A 14,971-nucleotide genomic window follows, 5' to 3' on the forward strand; every position below is an offset into this window, starting at 1 on the left:
TATTTGATCCTCCTTTATCAAATTATAAATACCTGTATAATTAATTATGAGCAATTATCTGTTAAAACAAAATGGTAACTTAATACAATTTAAATTTATAATAGAATGCTTAATTGGCTGGATGCATTGTTTTGAAAGTTGGGCTAAATATACATGTAACACCTACTATATGAATAGGCCTTATACGGGCATAAACATTCCTAATTAAGAGCTAATCTTAGTTTTTGTCTTATTATTTATACCAATCAAGAACAATTGGTTTTATTTTTATAATTGATTTCTTATAATCTTTTTTTAAGGCCTTTTATTGCAGAATTTCAATAAAATGCTTGTACAATTCAAACATCATACAATCATTCATTATAATAACTAGAGGTCAACTAGTTATCCTAATTGATCAATTGTAATTATTATTTTAGAAATAAAAACAAGATGTCATATTACGGTTACGGGAACTACGGAGAAGATTACATTGGTCCAGTCCAATGTGGAAAATCATTGCTCTCAAAGCTTAGATCATTCTACTACAAACATGCTGTTATTGATAAATCTGTATGAACGGAAGCTAGACGTGTATTGGAGAAGATCATAGAAAAGTTTGAAATGTATACAAGAAGTACAAGCGTGAAGTATGAATTTGGTGATTTAATTCGCCAGGGCAGCAGCTTTGAAGGTCTGAGGGTAACTAAGCCTATTGAGTTTGATCTACTTATACCAATAATACTGGATGACAGCACAGAAGTTGTTGAGATGGAGGAGGCACCAGGCTACTATTTCATATATAGCAGTGATGATATTTGGCAGAAGTGTATCATAGATGGTATGCTAAGTCCAGTACTAATGAACCGTAGGATGCAAGCAGTGGTAAATGATGCAATTGTATTTATGAAAGCCCAGTTGCCAGGATATGACATCAAAATGCGTGATCAAGGTGCAGCAAAGCGACTTCGTGTAAAACATGGTGATGTCACTATTGATATTGATTTGGTTCCTGCTGTAAAGCTACAAGGAGGAGAATATCTTGTTGCCAAACGTCATCACAGAGCAGACCATTACCATTCAATGATGCCTCTTGCTGATAATATTTTCAACCATATCTGGAGAATGAGTTACTCTGAACAAGAGAAGGAAGTTATAAATAGAATGAATGAAGTTCATCGTGCATGTCTTAAAATTTTGAAGGCGATTGCAGCTTCAGACCAGCATCGTTCCCAATTTGGGAATTGCCAATTTGCCGACAAAATTAGTGTCATTACCTGTACATACACCTGATCAATATATGTTCTAGGATTGCATAGTCATATTGTCTTAAATGGGATAACGATGCAAAATTAAAACCAAATTAATTTATCTGTTACTATGTTGTATTAATATTACAAGAAGAAAGAATTACGAAAATCTGACTTGTAGTTTTCGAAATATAGGGTCTAAAACATCGCCGAAAATGATCGTTTTTAGCCACGAAAGAAGTAAAACAATTTGCGGCCTCAGTCGACAATTCTATAACTACGCCATTTTTGGTTTAAATAATTACATATAATTTTGTTTTTTAGTAATTTATTTTATATATCACCATTAGAAATATCAGTAAAACATGTTATTAAATGCTTATAAAATATATAAAGTTGTTTACTTAACGGAATTCGGACAAATTCATTGCTCCAACTTTGTGTAGTAACGATCAGAGAGACGGTATGACTTCATGGTACACGCGCAGGAGAGAAAACATTCCGCTGCGGGTGATTCGCATCCACCAATCAAACCAGCCAGAATCCTAACTTTATTTTTGTCCCCGGCACCTTTGTTTGCCGACGGACGCGATGATGTGCCGACGGACACCAAATCAGGGGGGGGGGCGGGCTGGATACGCCACTGGGGGAACCATAGCTAGACATAACACATGACCACAAGGCATGACAAGTCACTAGAGGTACTAATACTGCATAATGTGAGCAATCATGATAGTGGCTCACAAAAAGAAATGTACCTTTTAAAATTATATAACTCAAAGTTTGTTTTTTTTAAATAATTGTTTGTAAATTTGTCACTGTATACAGTAGCAAGGAAGGATGAACAAGCTAGTGGTGGACTGGGATTTCTTTGTACTGTAGCTCTTGCTGTATGTGGAGCAGCCGTGGGTTTGGCTGCAGTATTTTACTCTCAGAACAAGGTACGGTATGTGGAAAACAAATAATAAATCACTCCAAGAGAGGTGGCAAGTCCCTGATTGTAAACTATTCTTGTATAGCAGTACCATAATTAAACACATAAATCTTTGTAATGTTTTATTCTAAAATTAAAACTTTTACATCAGATTAAGGACCATCTCTTCACCACTCCAAAATTATTCCTTACAAACATAATCAGGCTACCACACCTTTACTTTGTGTGTACCAATACGATGCACACCCATCCCACTCATACTACGTAACTATACTTATTTTTGTAATTTAACCAACAGTAATTTTGAATTCAAAGTGAACTCAACAGAGAACATACACAGGCTATATCTATCATTTCAAGGGATACCTATGTATCTCCAATGACTTACCCACAATGGAATAATAGAAGATTCACTTGGTGAATATGGAATTCAAGAAGATTCAACAGTGAAGTTACATAGATTTACAGTTGTGAATGATTTTACTGAATAATGACCACGAAATAATGATTTTATTAAATTTTATTAAATCATTACAAAAACACAAATGATATTATGATAACTATTTTGAAGAATAATCTAAACAATGATTTATTGAAAAAAAATGTTAATGAATAATTACAAAAACACAAATGATATTATGATAATTACTATTTTTAAGAATAATCTAAAACAATGATTTTAATGAAAAAAGATTTTAATGAATAATTATATTAAATTGTAGTGAAATGATACTCTATATTATTACACAACAATAATAAAAATATTCCATATAGTATTATTATATGTAGATGGAGGATTTTTAAAAGCATTCAATCTTGCATATTAATTCTTCTTACATGAAATCTAAAATCATATTATATATTTAAGGTATTTTAATACTTAAAATTGCTTCATACTTTCCTTAAATCTAACAAGAGCAAGAATATAAATGCATTGCTTAAGTTAAATATGCTTTTACACAATTGTTATAGGTAATAAAGTATTTTACACACCTGTTTCTGATTGGTCAGTAGTTAATTATAAATACTTTAAATGGAACAACCCGTTTAGTTTCTCCTACCAGTCGGTGGTAAGTTTGTGTTCTTTGGTTTGGTTTAATCAAATATTTAATTTGGGACTACAATCAGACTAAATAGTCTTATTATAATAGTCTTATTATATTATATTAGCAAGCATCTGTCTTGGTTAAACCCTGTTTTATAAAACACACACAAAGTACAGTACACATAAAAATAAAAAATACTCATGTCAAACACTTTATTTGCAACAGAAACAGAGCAAAAACATATTTCATTTTGTACTTTTTAAATATTCCTACATGTTGTGCATTGAATTCAAAATGTTAAATATAAATTGAAACCAATAATCTAAAATATCTACACTCGTATATACATTTTCAAAATATACAAATCACTGAAATATATAATATAATGTTGTAGTATAAATACATATGTACATAATTTGCATAGAAAAAGGAAAAAATAGTGGTAATTTAATATAACTGTGTCTCAAGTGTTATTTTTGGCAGTGTGCGTGTGTTTATATTTATATGGCTTATTGCTTGGTAAAAGTATTAAAACCTGAGATAATGGGCAAGTTGGGGAAGCTATCCCAATGCCATTTTTTAAATACCATTCACAGATGGGAACCACTTAATATAAGTTCTTGTAATAAAAAAAAAAAGCTATCATGTTAGTATTAAATGTCTTGACAACAACTGTGTCATCAAGAATGATTATGACATCATCAAGAATTATTACTGTATGCCATCATCAAAAATGATTATGACATCATCAAGAATGATTATAACATCATCAGGAATTATTACTCTATGCCATCATCAAGAATGATTATAACATCATCAGGAATTATTACGGTATGCCATCATCAAGAATAAAACATGACACTCACTTGAAAGTTAATGTCCAATCGCATAGGATAATCCCAGATCTTTATGACCTTGTCACCTGCTGTTGCTAGGTGACGACAATTAGAAATAACATCAATTGAGGAACATCCTGATCTATGGATATGGAAAATCTGAAAACAAAAAAAATTAAGAATTTCATAATCTTACAAAGTATAGCTAGTTATAAAATATTTGTTGCTCGCACAAGAGCTGGATTAAGAATTAGTAAGCAGAATAACAGCTTGCTCCCATAGGCCATCTCTCCGGCAATAACCAATAAAGTGCGCATTACCAAACAACCAAAGGCCCAATCACATCGAAACAACTTCTCTTTCTGGTCAAAGGTTAAAAATTATCGCATTTATTAGTCCGATAATTATCTGATTTGAATGAGATAATTATATCGGTTAATTTTTCTGGAGTGGAATCAGTTAAACCCTGTTTCCACAGGCAGTTTATCGGTTAATAATTAATTTGTGGCTGCGGAAAGTGTAGGTCCAGTGTACACATCCAGCTCATGTGCACTTTAAAGAACCTAGTACATCTTTCGAGACGAGTAGGGGTTACTCGGGTGTACTAGTACATCACAGTCACTGTATGAAACATATAGGCACAACTCAGCAGCACTATAAGCGTATATGCATCAGGTCATATGATGGCGTACATCAACGTTTTGCGCTCATATTTTAACATATTTTATAAAATTAAATGTCAGTAAAATTATCATTTTGACATTATTTTTATATTTTTAAATCATCCATACTTCATTCATAAGTCGTCCTGATCTTGAATCGAGTCTCAATAATCTATTGGTAGATGTCACCACTAAAAGCTGACATGCTTTCAATGGTGAAAAATGTACACAAACTGCAGTGTCTATAATGGCTTGGTCTATGTCTGGACCCATTGATGTGATATCTATACGAAGCATCTGTAAAATTTCAATAAGTATTTTAGTATGTAGCATTTCAATTTGTTTGTCACTCTTTCTAGTAATAAAAATCTTTGCTTTATACTTTAGTATAAGTATAGGAATTTTAGTTTTGTAATTAGTTTTAAATTTAAACACTCCAAAATATCCAAAATAAGACAGAGAGAGTTTGTACAGTTGTCCATCATACAATCTTTTGCTATTGAATGAGCAAAATTACTAACCTCATCTAATGATTTACCATCTGCAACTGTAACAGTACAACAACATACGCAACATATTTGCTATCCTCACTGACAGAAAGCATGTCTGGGCCATACTGGTTGCCTTTAGCAACAACATTGCCTAGCAACCTCATCACTTGGTAGCCCTCATGCGAGGCATCATAGAGGGCGATAGAGCCCATGGAACAACAACTGTAGAGATACATGGCATTTGGAGAGTACACAAGACCAGTCACCTTACCACGATGCTCTCTTTAAAATGAAAACAAATAGGTTTGCATAGGTACAACATTCATTTCAATTTTTATTTCAAAATGTCTGTTACTTACATTTATATCTTGTTAAATTACATTCACTATTTTGAAAAATTAATTTGATAAATTCAGAATGACTTTTAATCAACTTGAAAATAATTGGGCAGAGGGCACAAAACCCATCAATTACTGGATGAATGTTATACCGAAGATGGCGCATGCCAGAAAGTTTTTGAGAAATCCCCTTTATATTGCATACAGTGTAACTCACCTGTACTCAGCTACAAGACTGGTAGAAGCAATGTTAAACACCCTGACACACCCACTGTCAAACCCACAGGCAAAGCACTGAAGGCTAGGGTGATATTTTATTGCACAAGGACACTCCTGAGGTGTGCTGAAATCATAAAGCTATAAAAGAAAATATTATTAACATGGTGCATGCTTTAACATAATCTTAGCGAGAGTATAACATTTCATATTTTATTGAAGTGTTAAATTCACTATTTGAGGTTTAGGTTTTACTCATAAAGCGTGGTTCCTACTAGAGAGGTAACACAAGAACGTAAGCACAACATAAATGATTCGACCAATCGCAAATGATAGATTGTTCGACCTGTTGCGACTCGCTTGTGTCTAATCAAGATTTAGAGTTTGTTATAAAGGGTCATCAACTGCACTACCCCCTAGAATCAATAGCATAAAAGATATAGAAACGATTCGGATAACAGAAAACAGACAGGACTGGAGAAAATCAATCCGAGATATAAGCAAAGCAGCCGAGGCGGGAAAGTCATCAAACTATCTGGCGGACCGGCAATAAAGTAAAGTAAGTAAGTAGTATGAAGGGTCAGATCTTGGGAAATTAGACTACTATTAAATTTTGATTTAAAGCCCCTGAATTGTATTACATAATAAAGATGATTAAAGCTTGGCTCCCACTAGGACGCAACACAAGGACGTAGACACAACGCAAGCGAGTTGACATCACTTTGCGTTGCGTTACGTCCTTGCGTTGCGTTACGGCCTTGCATTGCGTCCAAGTGGGAACCAAGCTATTATAGTGAGAGAGGTTGTAATTTATGTTATCTAGTTGTAAGAAATGTTTTCAAAAATCTTTTGTTGACTTGAATAACGATGATCGACATTGCAATTTCCAAAACCACCTTGGTAAGCACATTTGAATAGCTAATTAGATAATGGAATTAAGGGTATGGTATGGTCATGTGATACAGTGGCTATGTTCCGACGCAAAGGGTCAAAGGCAAAACTCAACACCTGATCCGTGTGTGATCGCATGAGAGTTGTATAACTACGTGTTGATACATCAAGTACACCAATGTTGCCAGTAGTTGTCCCGGCTAAAATGCGTAAACCGTTACTTGATATTGATACAACGGTTACTGGTCCCTCATGCTCTGTGACAAAATAGAATACAGTACATTTTAAAACATTATATAAAATATTTTCTCATATTACATAATTTAATTACATTTTATATAGTGTTTGCGTTATATGCGATATGAAATAGTTTCCATTGCTTATACTAAATTTAGGAATTGATACTACTGTCAACTTTCCCAATACAGGACACGATTAGATGAGCCAAGTTGTTGGTTTTCCAGAAATTCTGGTATTTCAATTTGCACCTGTTAGACCTCAAGGTTTTAAACAAGTTTCTAATTTTCAGAGATTCCGGTATTGGGAGAGTTGATTGTATACTATTTTTTTCACATACCTGCTTCAAGATACACACTAGAGAAGTCCAATGGCCACAGGCGTAGCATACCATCATCAGATCCAGTTGCACAGAATGTATCATTTACATACATACAGTTTAAAGGTATTCCTGATCCTGGAAAATTTCATGAAAAGGTGTAACAATTCAATCTATGGGTTTATATACTGTAAATGAATATCTTGTAATAAATAAAAAATACATAACATTGCTTGATGTTTTTAAAGAATGTCATGAAGTTACTATATTCATAGAATATGTTCCAGAATTTGTGTACCCTAACATATAGTGCAGTACCTGCATATACCAGATTTTTCCGAATGGAATTTTTTCATATCATACCATCCATGACAATGGATAAAAGATTAATTTGATTTATATTTTTCATTCCATTGCTAAAAATAACAAACCTGAACAAAAGGTGCTCTTGTCTTCTTTAGATTTTACAACTGGAAGAAGTCGACGAACGTGAGCTACTAAAACTCTTGCGTGATCTATCTCAAATATGTGGCCAGACCTTGTGCATGCTAAACTGTTTAACAAAGCAACAATGTATGATGTATTTTTGTGAGGGTTCCTAATGATCAGCTTCGGCTGGATGGACCACCCTCATAAAATATTATTGAAATAAATAAATAAATCTTCTTTACCAAAAAATGGGGAAACAAATTAAATTTCGTTTGCGATTTTTGTTAGCTTACATTTTGAATTGATAATATGATTGTTCACAATGAAAGGATACCTATTGATATTGTGTTTAGGACATCATGCCACAGAATAGTGTGAAGCTGATTGGTCAGATCAGACAGTAGGCTAGCTACAAGGAAAGTGCCGAACAATGATGAGAAAATTGAAAAATGTTTGCTGCTTTTGTTTCTCGAAGAAGAAACAGTAACTCACATTAACCTGTCTGCTGGATCACGACTTGGATGATGGGTAGTTTCAAAACATATATCAGTGAACTCGGCAACATTATAATCACCAAGACTGACCGGTGCGGACCGCAACTGTCCATTCTTTACACGCCATAAACGAACATTGTCTCGTCCACATGTTGCTAGTCTTTAAAGAAAATAGTAGTAGTGAGTCATCGTAAAAAGCTTTATTTAACATACAGTATATATTAGCATTATATCAGAAATTGGTACAAATTGTACACACAACATAGGCATAAGTTTATTACTTCAATGGCCGTGTTTCCGAAGCCATAACAAAAATGATTAATTTTTAACCAATCAGATAATCTATAAAAAATCAAGTGCACATGATCAATCATTACCAACACAATTTGTCCTACATGTCAAAAGATACAGATAAGTATCTGATTTGAATGAAATAATTATCGGTTAAATTTTCTCAAGTAGAATCGGTTAAAACCCGGTTTCCACAGGAACTTTCATCGGTTAATTATCTTGAAACCTTCAGGGCAAGTTTTTTATGTAAAGCACCATCTTTGCTTAATGCACTACCCATCGAAATTCGAAACTCAACATCATTTAATATTTTTTTTTAATATCTCCTAAATATGCTATGGCTAGGCATTGTCCCTGAGGGTTTCGAAATGTTCATACATATATATATTTATTGGTCTATTTTTTTCTCTTTTTGTTATTCTTTTCGTTTTTTCGTATTTGTATCGTTCCCATTTTTTAAGTGTTGAGGGCCTCGGCTGTTTTGAGTCATCCTGATTAAACAAAGTTTAATAAAAAAAATAAATCTTTCAATGAAAATGCCTATAATAACTAAGCAATACTTACCTCATATCATCAAAGGGTGCAATTCTTACTCTCACAATATCAACATCTGTATGAGCTTTAGCAAGGACTTCAACATCTCCACTACGTTTTACTTTTGAGGTGTTCCACACAACAATCATCTAAAATAATACACAGTTATATTTTACCAAGTGACTAGGACTTAAAATTTGCAAAAAAAAGTAAAGGGTGGGATCAAAACCATATATAATATTAATAAAAAATAAAAACAAATTTGTCAGTATTATAAAGTAATTAAGAAATATGTACAAAATAAATAATTACAAACATTCAGTAAATAATAAATGTATACAATTGAAATTTCTTATTTTTATTCTTATTGTACTTCGTTTAGGTTATTCATTAAAATCCATTTTCTTTATCAGGTTCTGCTATTATATAGAATACTTGAATGTCTTGCTATGGAAGACATCTTGAATTTCTGACAAAAAAACCCGCAGTAAGCACACAGTAAGCCGTAAAAAAATAACGTAACTAAAAAAATACCAGTGTTTCAAAAGATCTATTTATTTAAAAAATCGTAACTCCAGAACATACGAGAAACAAATGACACGGATACTACCATATTTGATTAATATTTTTACTTAATCTACACGTAACGATCAAATAATAGTTTTCTCATCGCAACTTGTACAAAGTAATTTAAAAACTACAACAATTTTTCAATAAACATATACATTGTACATTTCTATCCTAACAAATTTTTCAAAACTTTTTATTATTTAAAAGTCGAAAAAAAGTCACATTGACTTCTTCATCAGTACTTCTATGAATGGATGATTAGTTGGGAACATGAACGCTAGTTGATCATACCCAGTACCGTTTTCATCGTGCGATCATTCGGGAAACCACCTCATGACGTATACATTATTTTAATTAAGTAACATACACTATCAAACTTTATGTGACAACAAAATGTGATGTATGGACACGATAATGTCATATCCCTGCCATATTTGAGCACATCACACTTTTTTGTCAAACTAGTTTGGTAGTGGAGACAGAGCTTAAGTCATTGTTTATACAAAAACACAACAGTAATCGGAGTTGTGGAATACCTACTTATGATTATGATTAAATACAGTTTGACAAATTTTAAAATAAAGCGTTTGATTTATAAAATCTTTTTTTATTTTTTCTCTCAGAAAATATTATTCTATAAAATGTGTAATTCACCCTTAATTTATTTTTTCCTTTATTACTTATTCAAAAAAGTAAATTTATTAAATTAAAATAATTTTACATATTTTTACACTAGCTGAAAAAGATGAAGTAATAAATCTAGATTTTTTTGTCCAAAGGTAAATACTGTTTGCAAAAGACGATGTCTCCAACTATTGTCATTTTCAACTTCAATAATTAAATATTTTAATGTTACTGCCATTACAATTAGCTACAGCAATTCTACGTGGGTGATGTGAAATGATACATAACTGATGTGGATTATCAATTCCATCTTCTTCCTGATCAATTCTTTTGATAAAATGTCCATCACTACTGAATAGTTGTAGTTTGTGGTGACTTGCTACAATGATGTTATCATCCTCATCAACTACAACTCCTTTTGGCTCCATCACATTACCATCCTTCTCACCTTCATTGATAAGCACTTTAAATGACTTATCTTCATTATGATATAATACAATTTGATTATTTCCATAATCTGCTACAAGCACTTTCCCAGTTTTTGTAAGTGTTACATCATTGTATATAATGTATTCTCCTCTTTGTGATCTTATCTTCATCAGTTCCTTACCACTATTGATGTCAAACATGAACACACCAGTGTCCAGATTTACTACATAAATAACATTTGTTGCCTCATCCATGTGAATCCCGCGTGCTTTTGTCAATACACCTTCACCAATGGATTTGATCACATGACCATTCATATCGCATACTTTAATGCAGCTTCTACCACTCAATGCTATGTTGTCATTCTTCATTCTGTACATTCTGTAAGTTCCCACACCTTCTGGTAGTGTAATCTTGCTTATGTATTCTCCTGATTGTTTGTACTTGTGAATTTCATTTCTGCAATATGAAACCAGCAGGCTATCATCATCACACTTTACTACTCCTGTAGGTTTCCAGACAACGTTAATTTCATTTTGATCTATGTTGATAGTATGTGGTGATTGTTTGATTGGTTTCCCATTGAAATACACATTTAATGTACAGATTCCTGGATTCTTACATACTCCTCTTATAACATAATCATTGTTACCTTCTTCAACAAGACCATTAGTGGTTTCTCCTGTTGGTTGTGTCCATGTTGCTTTCAGTTGACTTAAACCAACTTTATGTGTTATGCTAATTCTGGCAACAATTGGTTGACCTTTGGTCACACATTGAGGACCTTTTAAAATAAGATCATCAGCTGTAATGGTGATAACATATCCAATATCACATTGTTTCAACAGATCAATTTGATTGTTGTTACCAAAGAAGTAAATTTGTCCACTGTCTTTTTGCTTGATTTCATCTGAATCATTAATGTGATCCTTCAGTGTATTCAATGCAATCTCACTTGACATCATAGCAGTTGCTGGTTCACTCTTCAGTGATTGATTAAGGAAACTCACATTTGTATTTAAATCGGAAGTGATTGTTCTTAATTCTTTCAGTTGCATGTCATTTATTTTCTTTTCATTTGTGTATTTTTCATCAACTTTCATTTTCATTTTGTCTGTTTTTTCCTTCATTATTTTTACCATTTCTTCAAACTGCTCATTGATACTTTTCAAACTTGCATTTTTACTTTCTTCTAATTTCATAGCATTTTCTGTTACTACGCTGATTCTATTTTCAAGTTTTTCAAGGCGCTCATGGGCAGTGTTCTTTAATTTGTCAGAAGTTCCCTTAAATATTTTGAATGCTGAGACAATGTCAATTGGTTCATGGTTTGCACCCTTTGCATGGTCCACTATTGCACATTGTATGCATATTGGTACTTTGCATTTTGTACAATACAACTCCAGTGGTTTTTTATGAGTGGAACATGATGGTGGATGTAAATTAGTAAATTGTTGTGGTGTCATTGATTGCACTTCTTCTGCAGCAAGTAGCATATGACTTGCTGATATTGGCAACATTTTGTGATGTTTACTACATGTGGAACACAAGTAATGTCTGCATTCCTTACAGTAGTATGTCACCTGTTCTGTTGCTCCACAAACACATTTCACTTGATCTTTCTTCTTAAATTGCTCAGTAATTTCCAATAGGTTATTAACAAACGTATTTGGTGGAAGATTTTCAAGCCCGCCATCAGGAATGGGATGCAGTTTGCGACAAATTGGGCATGACAGCTTTCCATGATTTGATTTTACCCAGTTTTCAAGACATGCTAAACAGAAGCTGTGGAGGCAGGAAAGTGATCTTGGATTACACAGTGTTTCACTGCATATGCTGCATTCTAACAGCTTCTCATCTATGTTTTCAAGAAGACTTAAATCTCTACCAGTAGCCATTATGAAAGCTGAAATGACAATTAAGAATGTTTATAAATATGACGTCTGGGTGGGAGGTTTCAAGGATTAGCTCTTTTAAAATGTCATACAAAAATTTAAAGAAGTATTTTTCCCTTATTTTTCTGCCTCTGTGTATAATCATGAAGCACGTAACTACTACAAGCAATAGGAAATAAAGCTCCAGGTGTATGGTACGTTATTATACTTTAATTTTTATGTAAATAATAATGTTAACACTAACCATTATATGTTAACTATTAGAGGTAGATCTAGGTGAGGCTGAGACAACATTCGAAGAGTATCCTTACCTTATGAAGAATGATTAACTCCTTTGATAAATCTTTATCTGCTTGGTGCTGATGTGGCCGTTGTCAAATGCAAAGTAAGAAGTTAAGTTTGGTCATGTGACCATTGTGTGCTCACACTATGTTAAGATACAAAGCATTGCTTTTGTATTTGTTCTATAGACCTTGAAATGTATTACCTTTGAGCTCAAATGAATATGAATTTAATAATAGCAGTTTGGATTTTCCCCTAAAAAACCAAAGCATCAATACTTCTCTCTATCTGAGGCTAGTGTGACGTTAAGTACTTCCTGTTAAACAACAATAAAGTACTTTAAAGGAAATGTATACACAGACTTCCCAATAATGATCTCACTTCTCCGCCTGCTTATGGTGCAAATGTGTTGTGATTGTTTTGAACATGAAAAAAAACCATCCTGATAAAATGTATACATTTATTATTCAGGCTCTACTACTAGGACCTAGTTTGTTAACTAATTTATAGTTACACATCACCTCACTGAATATCAGCAGATATACAGTAGTATCCAGATCACCTCGGGTTATATTCTGAACCTTGCCCTATACCAGTCAATATTTATATACTTTAATCTCTATTTAACGATTATAATAATAATATACGAGTTCTTGTATAGCGCAGAATTCCAACGAATAGATCATTGCTCATGACGCTGTGGGCTCATGGCACCGTGGACTCAGTGCTACACTTTGTTCAAATTATATAGTTATCTGACAGTTCTATTGAAGAAGTTCATAACATCCTCACTCACTGCATGATTTTATCATGTATGCAGTTTATAATCAATACATGAACGTTGACAAATATCTGGTAGGGTATAGTACATCTAGTTATGTAATAACTCCAGAACATATGAGAAACAAATGCCAAGAAATCACATTGTCAATACCATTAGTAAATCACTGTATGAGTTTTTTTTATATATAAATGTATCATATATACTATAGTCAATTATATTATATTTATATCTCATATATTTTAGAATAACTTGACTGATCATAAGTAAATAAATGTATGAGTTTTAAAAAACAAACAAAAAAGTTGTATTTTATATTTTTTAATTTGAATTTCTTTATTTGGTAATCAATGTTTAAAATAATTACAACCTACTGCCTAGAAATACTAAAAAAACAATTGAATAAAAAGCAGGCCTTGACTACAAGGAATGCCAAGAAAAGTTAAAAACTTATTTCCACTTGGGTCTTATAACATTAACAAAGAACTGATAAAAAGTACATTTTAATATCTCATACATTTTAAAATAGCTTGATTGTACTGAGTATTGAATTTTATTATATAGCAGTTCAAATATGGTAGATATTAATAACACTGATAATCCTACTATGTACACTATTTATTTTTTAAGCCATTGTATTGGTGATGGAAAAACACAGCAGTAAATCAGAGTGGTGAAGTATGTGCTTATGATCATCATTTAAGCATTGTTTTGACACATGCTTGTTTTTAAGAAGAAAACTATAAAATAATATAATTTTTTTAAATCAATGATTATTGTGTTGTTGCTTGTAATTATTACTGTATTATAGTATTATTGAATTTAATAGGTTTTGTTACATTTTTTATTTGTAGTTTTAAAATTTGTTCAAGAAAATATTTGTACCAGTTTTAGCATTACAGTTACTAATTGTTATTTTTACAGAAAATAATATTCTATAAGATGTAATTCAGCCTCAATTTATTTTATTTTTGTTTTGTGTTTCCTAATTATTTATTCAAATAAAAAAAAATTATAAAATAATTTTACTAGGTGAAAAAGATAAAGTGATAAATCTAGACTGTTTTGTCCAGAGGTAACTGTATTTTAAACTGCAAAGGACAGTCTCTCCAACTATTATCAACTTCAATAATGAAATATTTTAATGTTGCTGCCATTGTAATTAGCTACAGCAATTCTATGTGGGTGATATGAAATGATACATAACTGCTGTGGATTGTCGATTCCATCTTCTTTCTGATCAATTCTTTTGATAAAATGTCCATCACTACTGAATAGTTGTAGTTTCTTGTAACTTGACACAATGATGTTATCATCCTCATCAACTACAACTCCACGTGGATTTATCACCTTACCATCTTCATAACCTTTATAAGTACTTTAAATGACTTGTCTTCACTATCATATAATACAATTTGCTTATTTCCATAATCTGCTACAAGC

At 32.3% G+C, this 14,971-nt stretch overlaps 3 protein-coding genes across 3 annotated transcripts in view; 1 reads left to right on the forward strand and 2 right to left on the reverse strand.

Annotated features, from left to right (window-relative positions):
- Positions 1-603: 603 nt before the first annotated feature.
- Positions 604-1,272, forward strand: LOC144839214 (mitochondrial dynamics protein MIEF1-like). The gene has a single exon (XM_078694526.1). It carries the CDS (start codon positions 604-606, stop codon positions 1,270-1,272), a length of 669 nt encoding a protein of 222 aa, XP_078550652.1.
- A 1,689-nt stretch (positions 1,273-2,961) lies between these two features.
- Positions 2,962-14,971, reverse strand: part of LOC144839215 (WD repeat-containing protein 90-like) — a gene marked incomplete at its 5' end in the record, with an annotated part of 36,463 nt that continues 24,453 nt past the window's right edge. Inside the window, 11 exon segments of the mRNA XM_078694527.1 lie at positions 2,962-4,204; positions 4,837-5,004; positions 5,229-5,269; positions 5,272-5,480; positions 5,754-5,893; positions 6,223-6,226; positions 6,672-6,900; positions 7,221-7,337; positions 7,631-7,752; positions 8,121-8,282; positions 8,978-9,096. Of these exon segments, the coding sequence (XP_078550653.1) occupies positions 4,052-4,204; positions 4,837-5,004; positions 5,229-5,269; positions 5,272-5,480; positions 5,754-5,893; positions 6,223-6,226; positions 6,672-6,900; positions 7,221-7,337; positions 7,631-7,752; positions 8,121-8,282; positions 8,978-9,096 (1,464 nt within the window).
- LOC144840581 (tripartite motif-containing protein 2-like) lies at positions 10,175-12,937 on the reverse strand. The gene is made up of 2 exons (XM_078696445.1): positions 12,777-12,937; positions 10,175-12,476 (listed from the first exon to the last, which is right to left on the reverse strand). Exon 2 carries the CDS (start codon positions 12,466-12,468, stop codon positions 10,348-10,350), a length of 2,121 nt encoding a protein of 706 aa, XP_078552571.1. The 5' UTR covers positions 12,469-12,476; positions 12,777-12,937; the 3' UTR covers positions 10,175-10,347.

Source organism: Antedon bifida, chromosome 4, assembly GCF_963402885.1.
Source record: "Antedon bifida chromosome 4, ecAntBifi1.1, whole genome shotgun sequence".
Taxonomy (NCBI): Eukaryota; Metazoa; Echinodermata; class Crinoidea; order Comatulida; family Antedonidae; genus Antedon; species Antedon bifida.

Bases quoted from the DNA above. Each gene is read 5' to 3' on its own strand.
- LOC144839214 (XM_078694526.1), top strand. From the start codon at position 604: ATGTATACAAGAAGTACAAGCGTGAAGTATGAATTTGGTGATTTAATT.
- LOC144840581 (XM_078696445.1), bottom strand. From the start codon at position 12,468: ATGGCTACTGGTAGAGATTTAAGTCTTCTTGAAAACATAGATGAGAAG.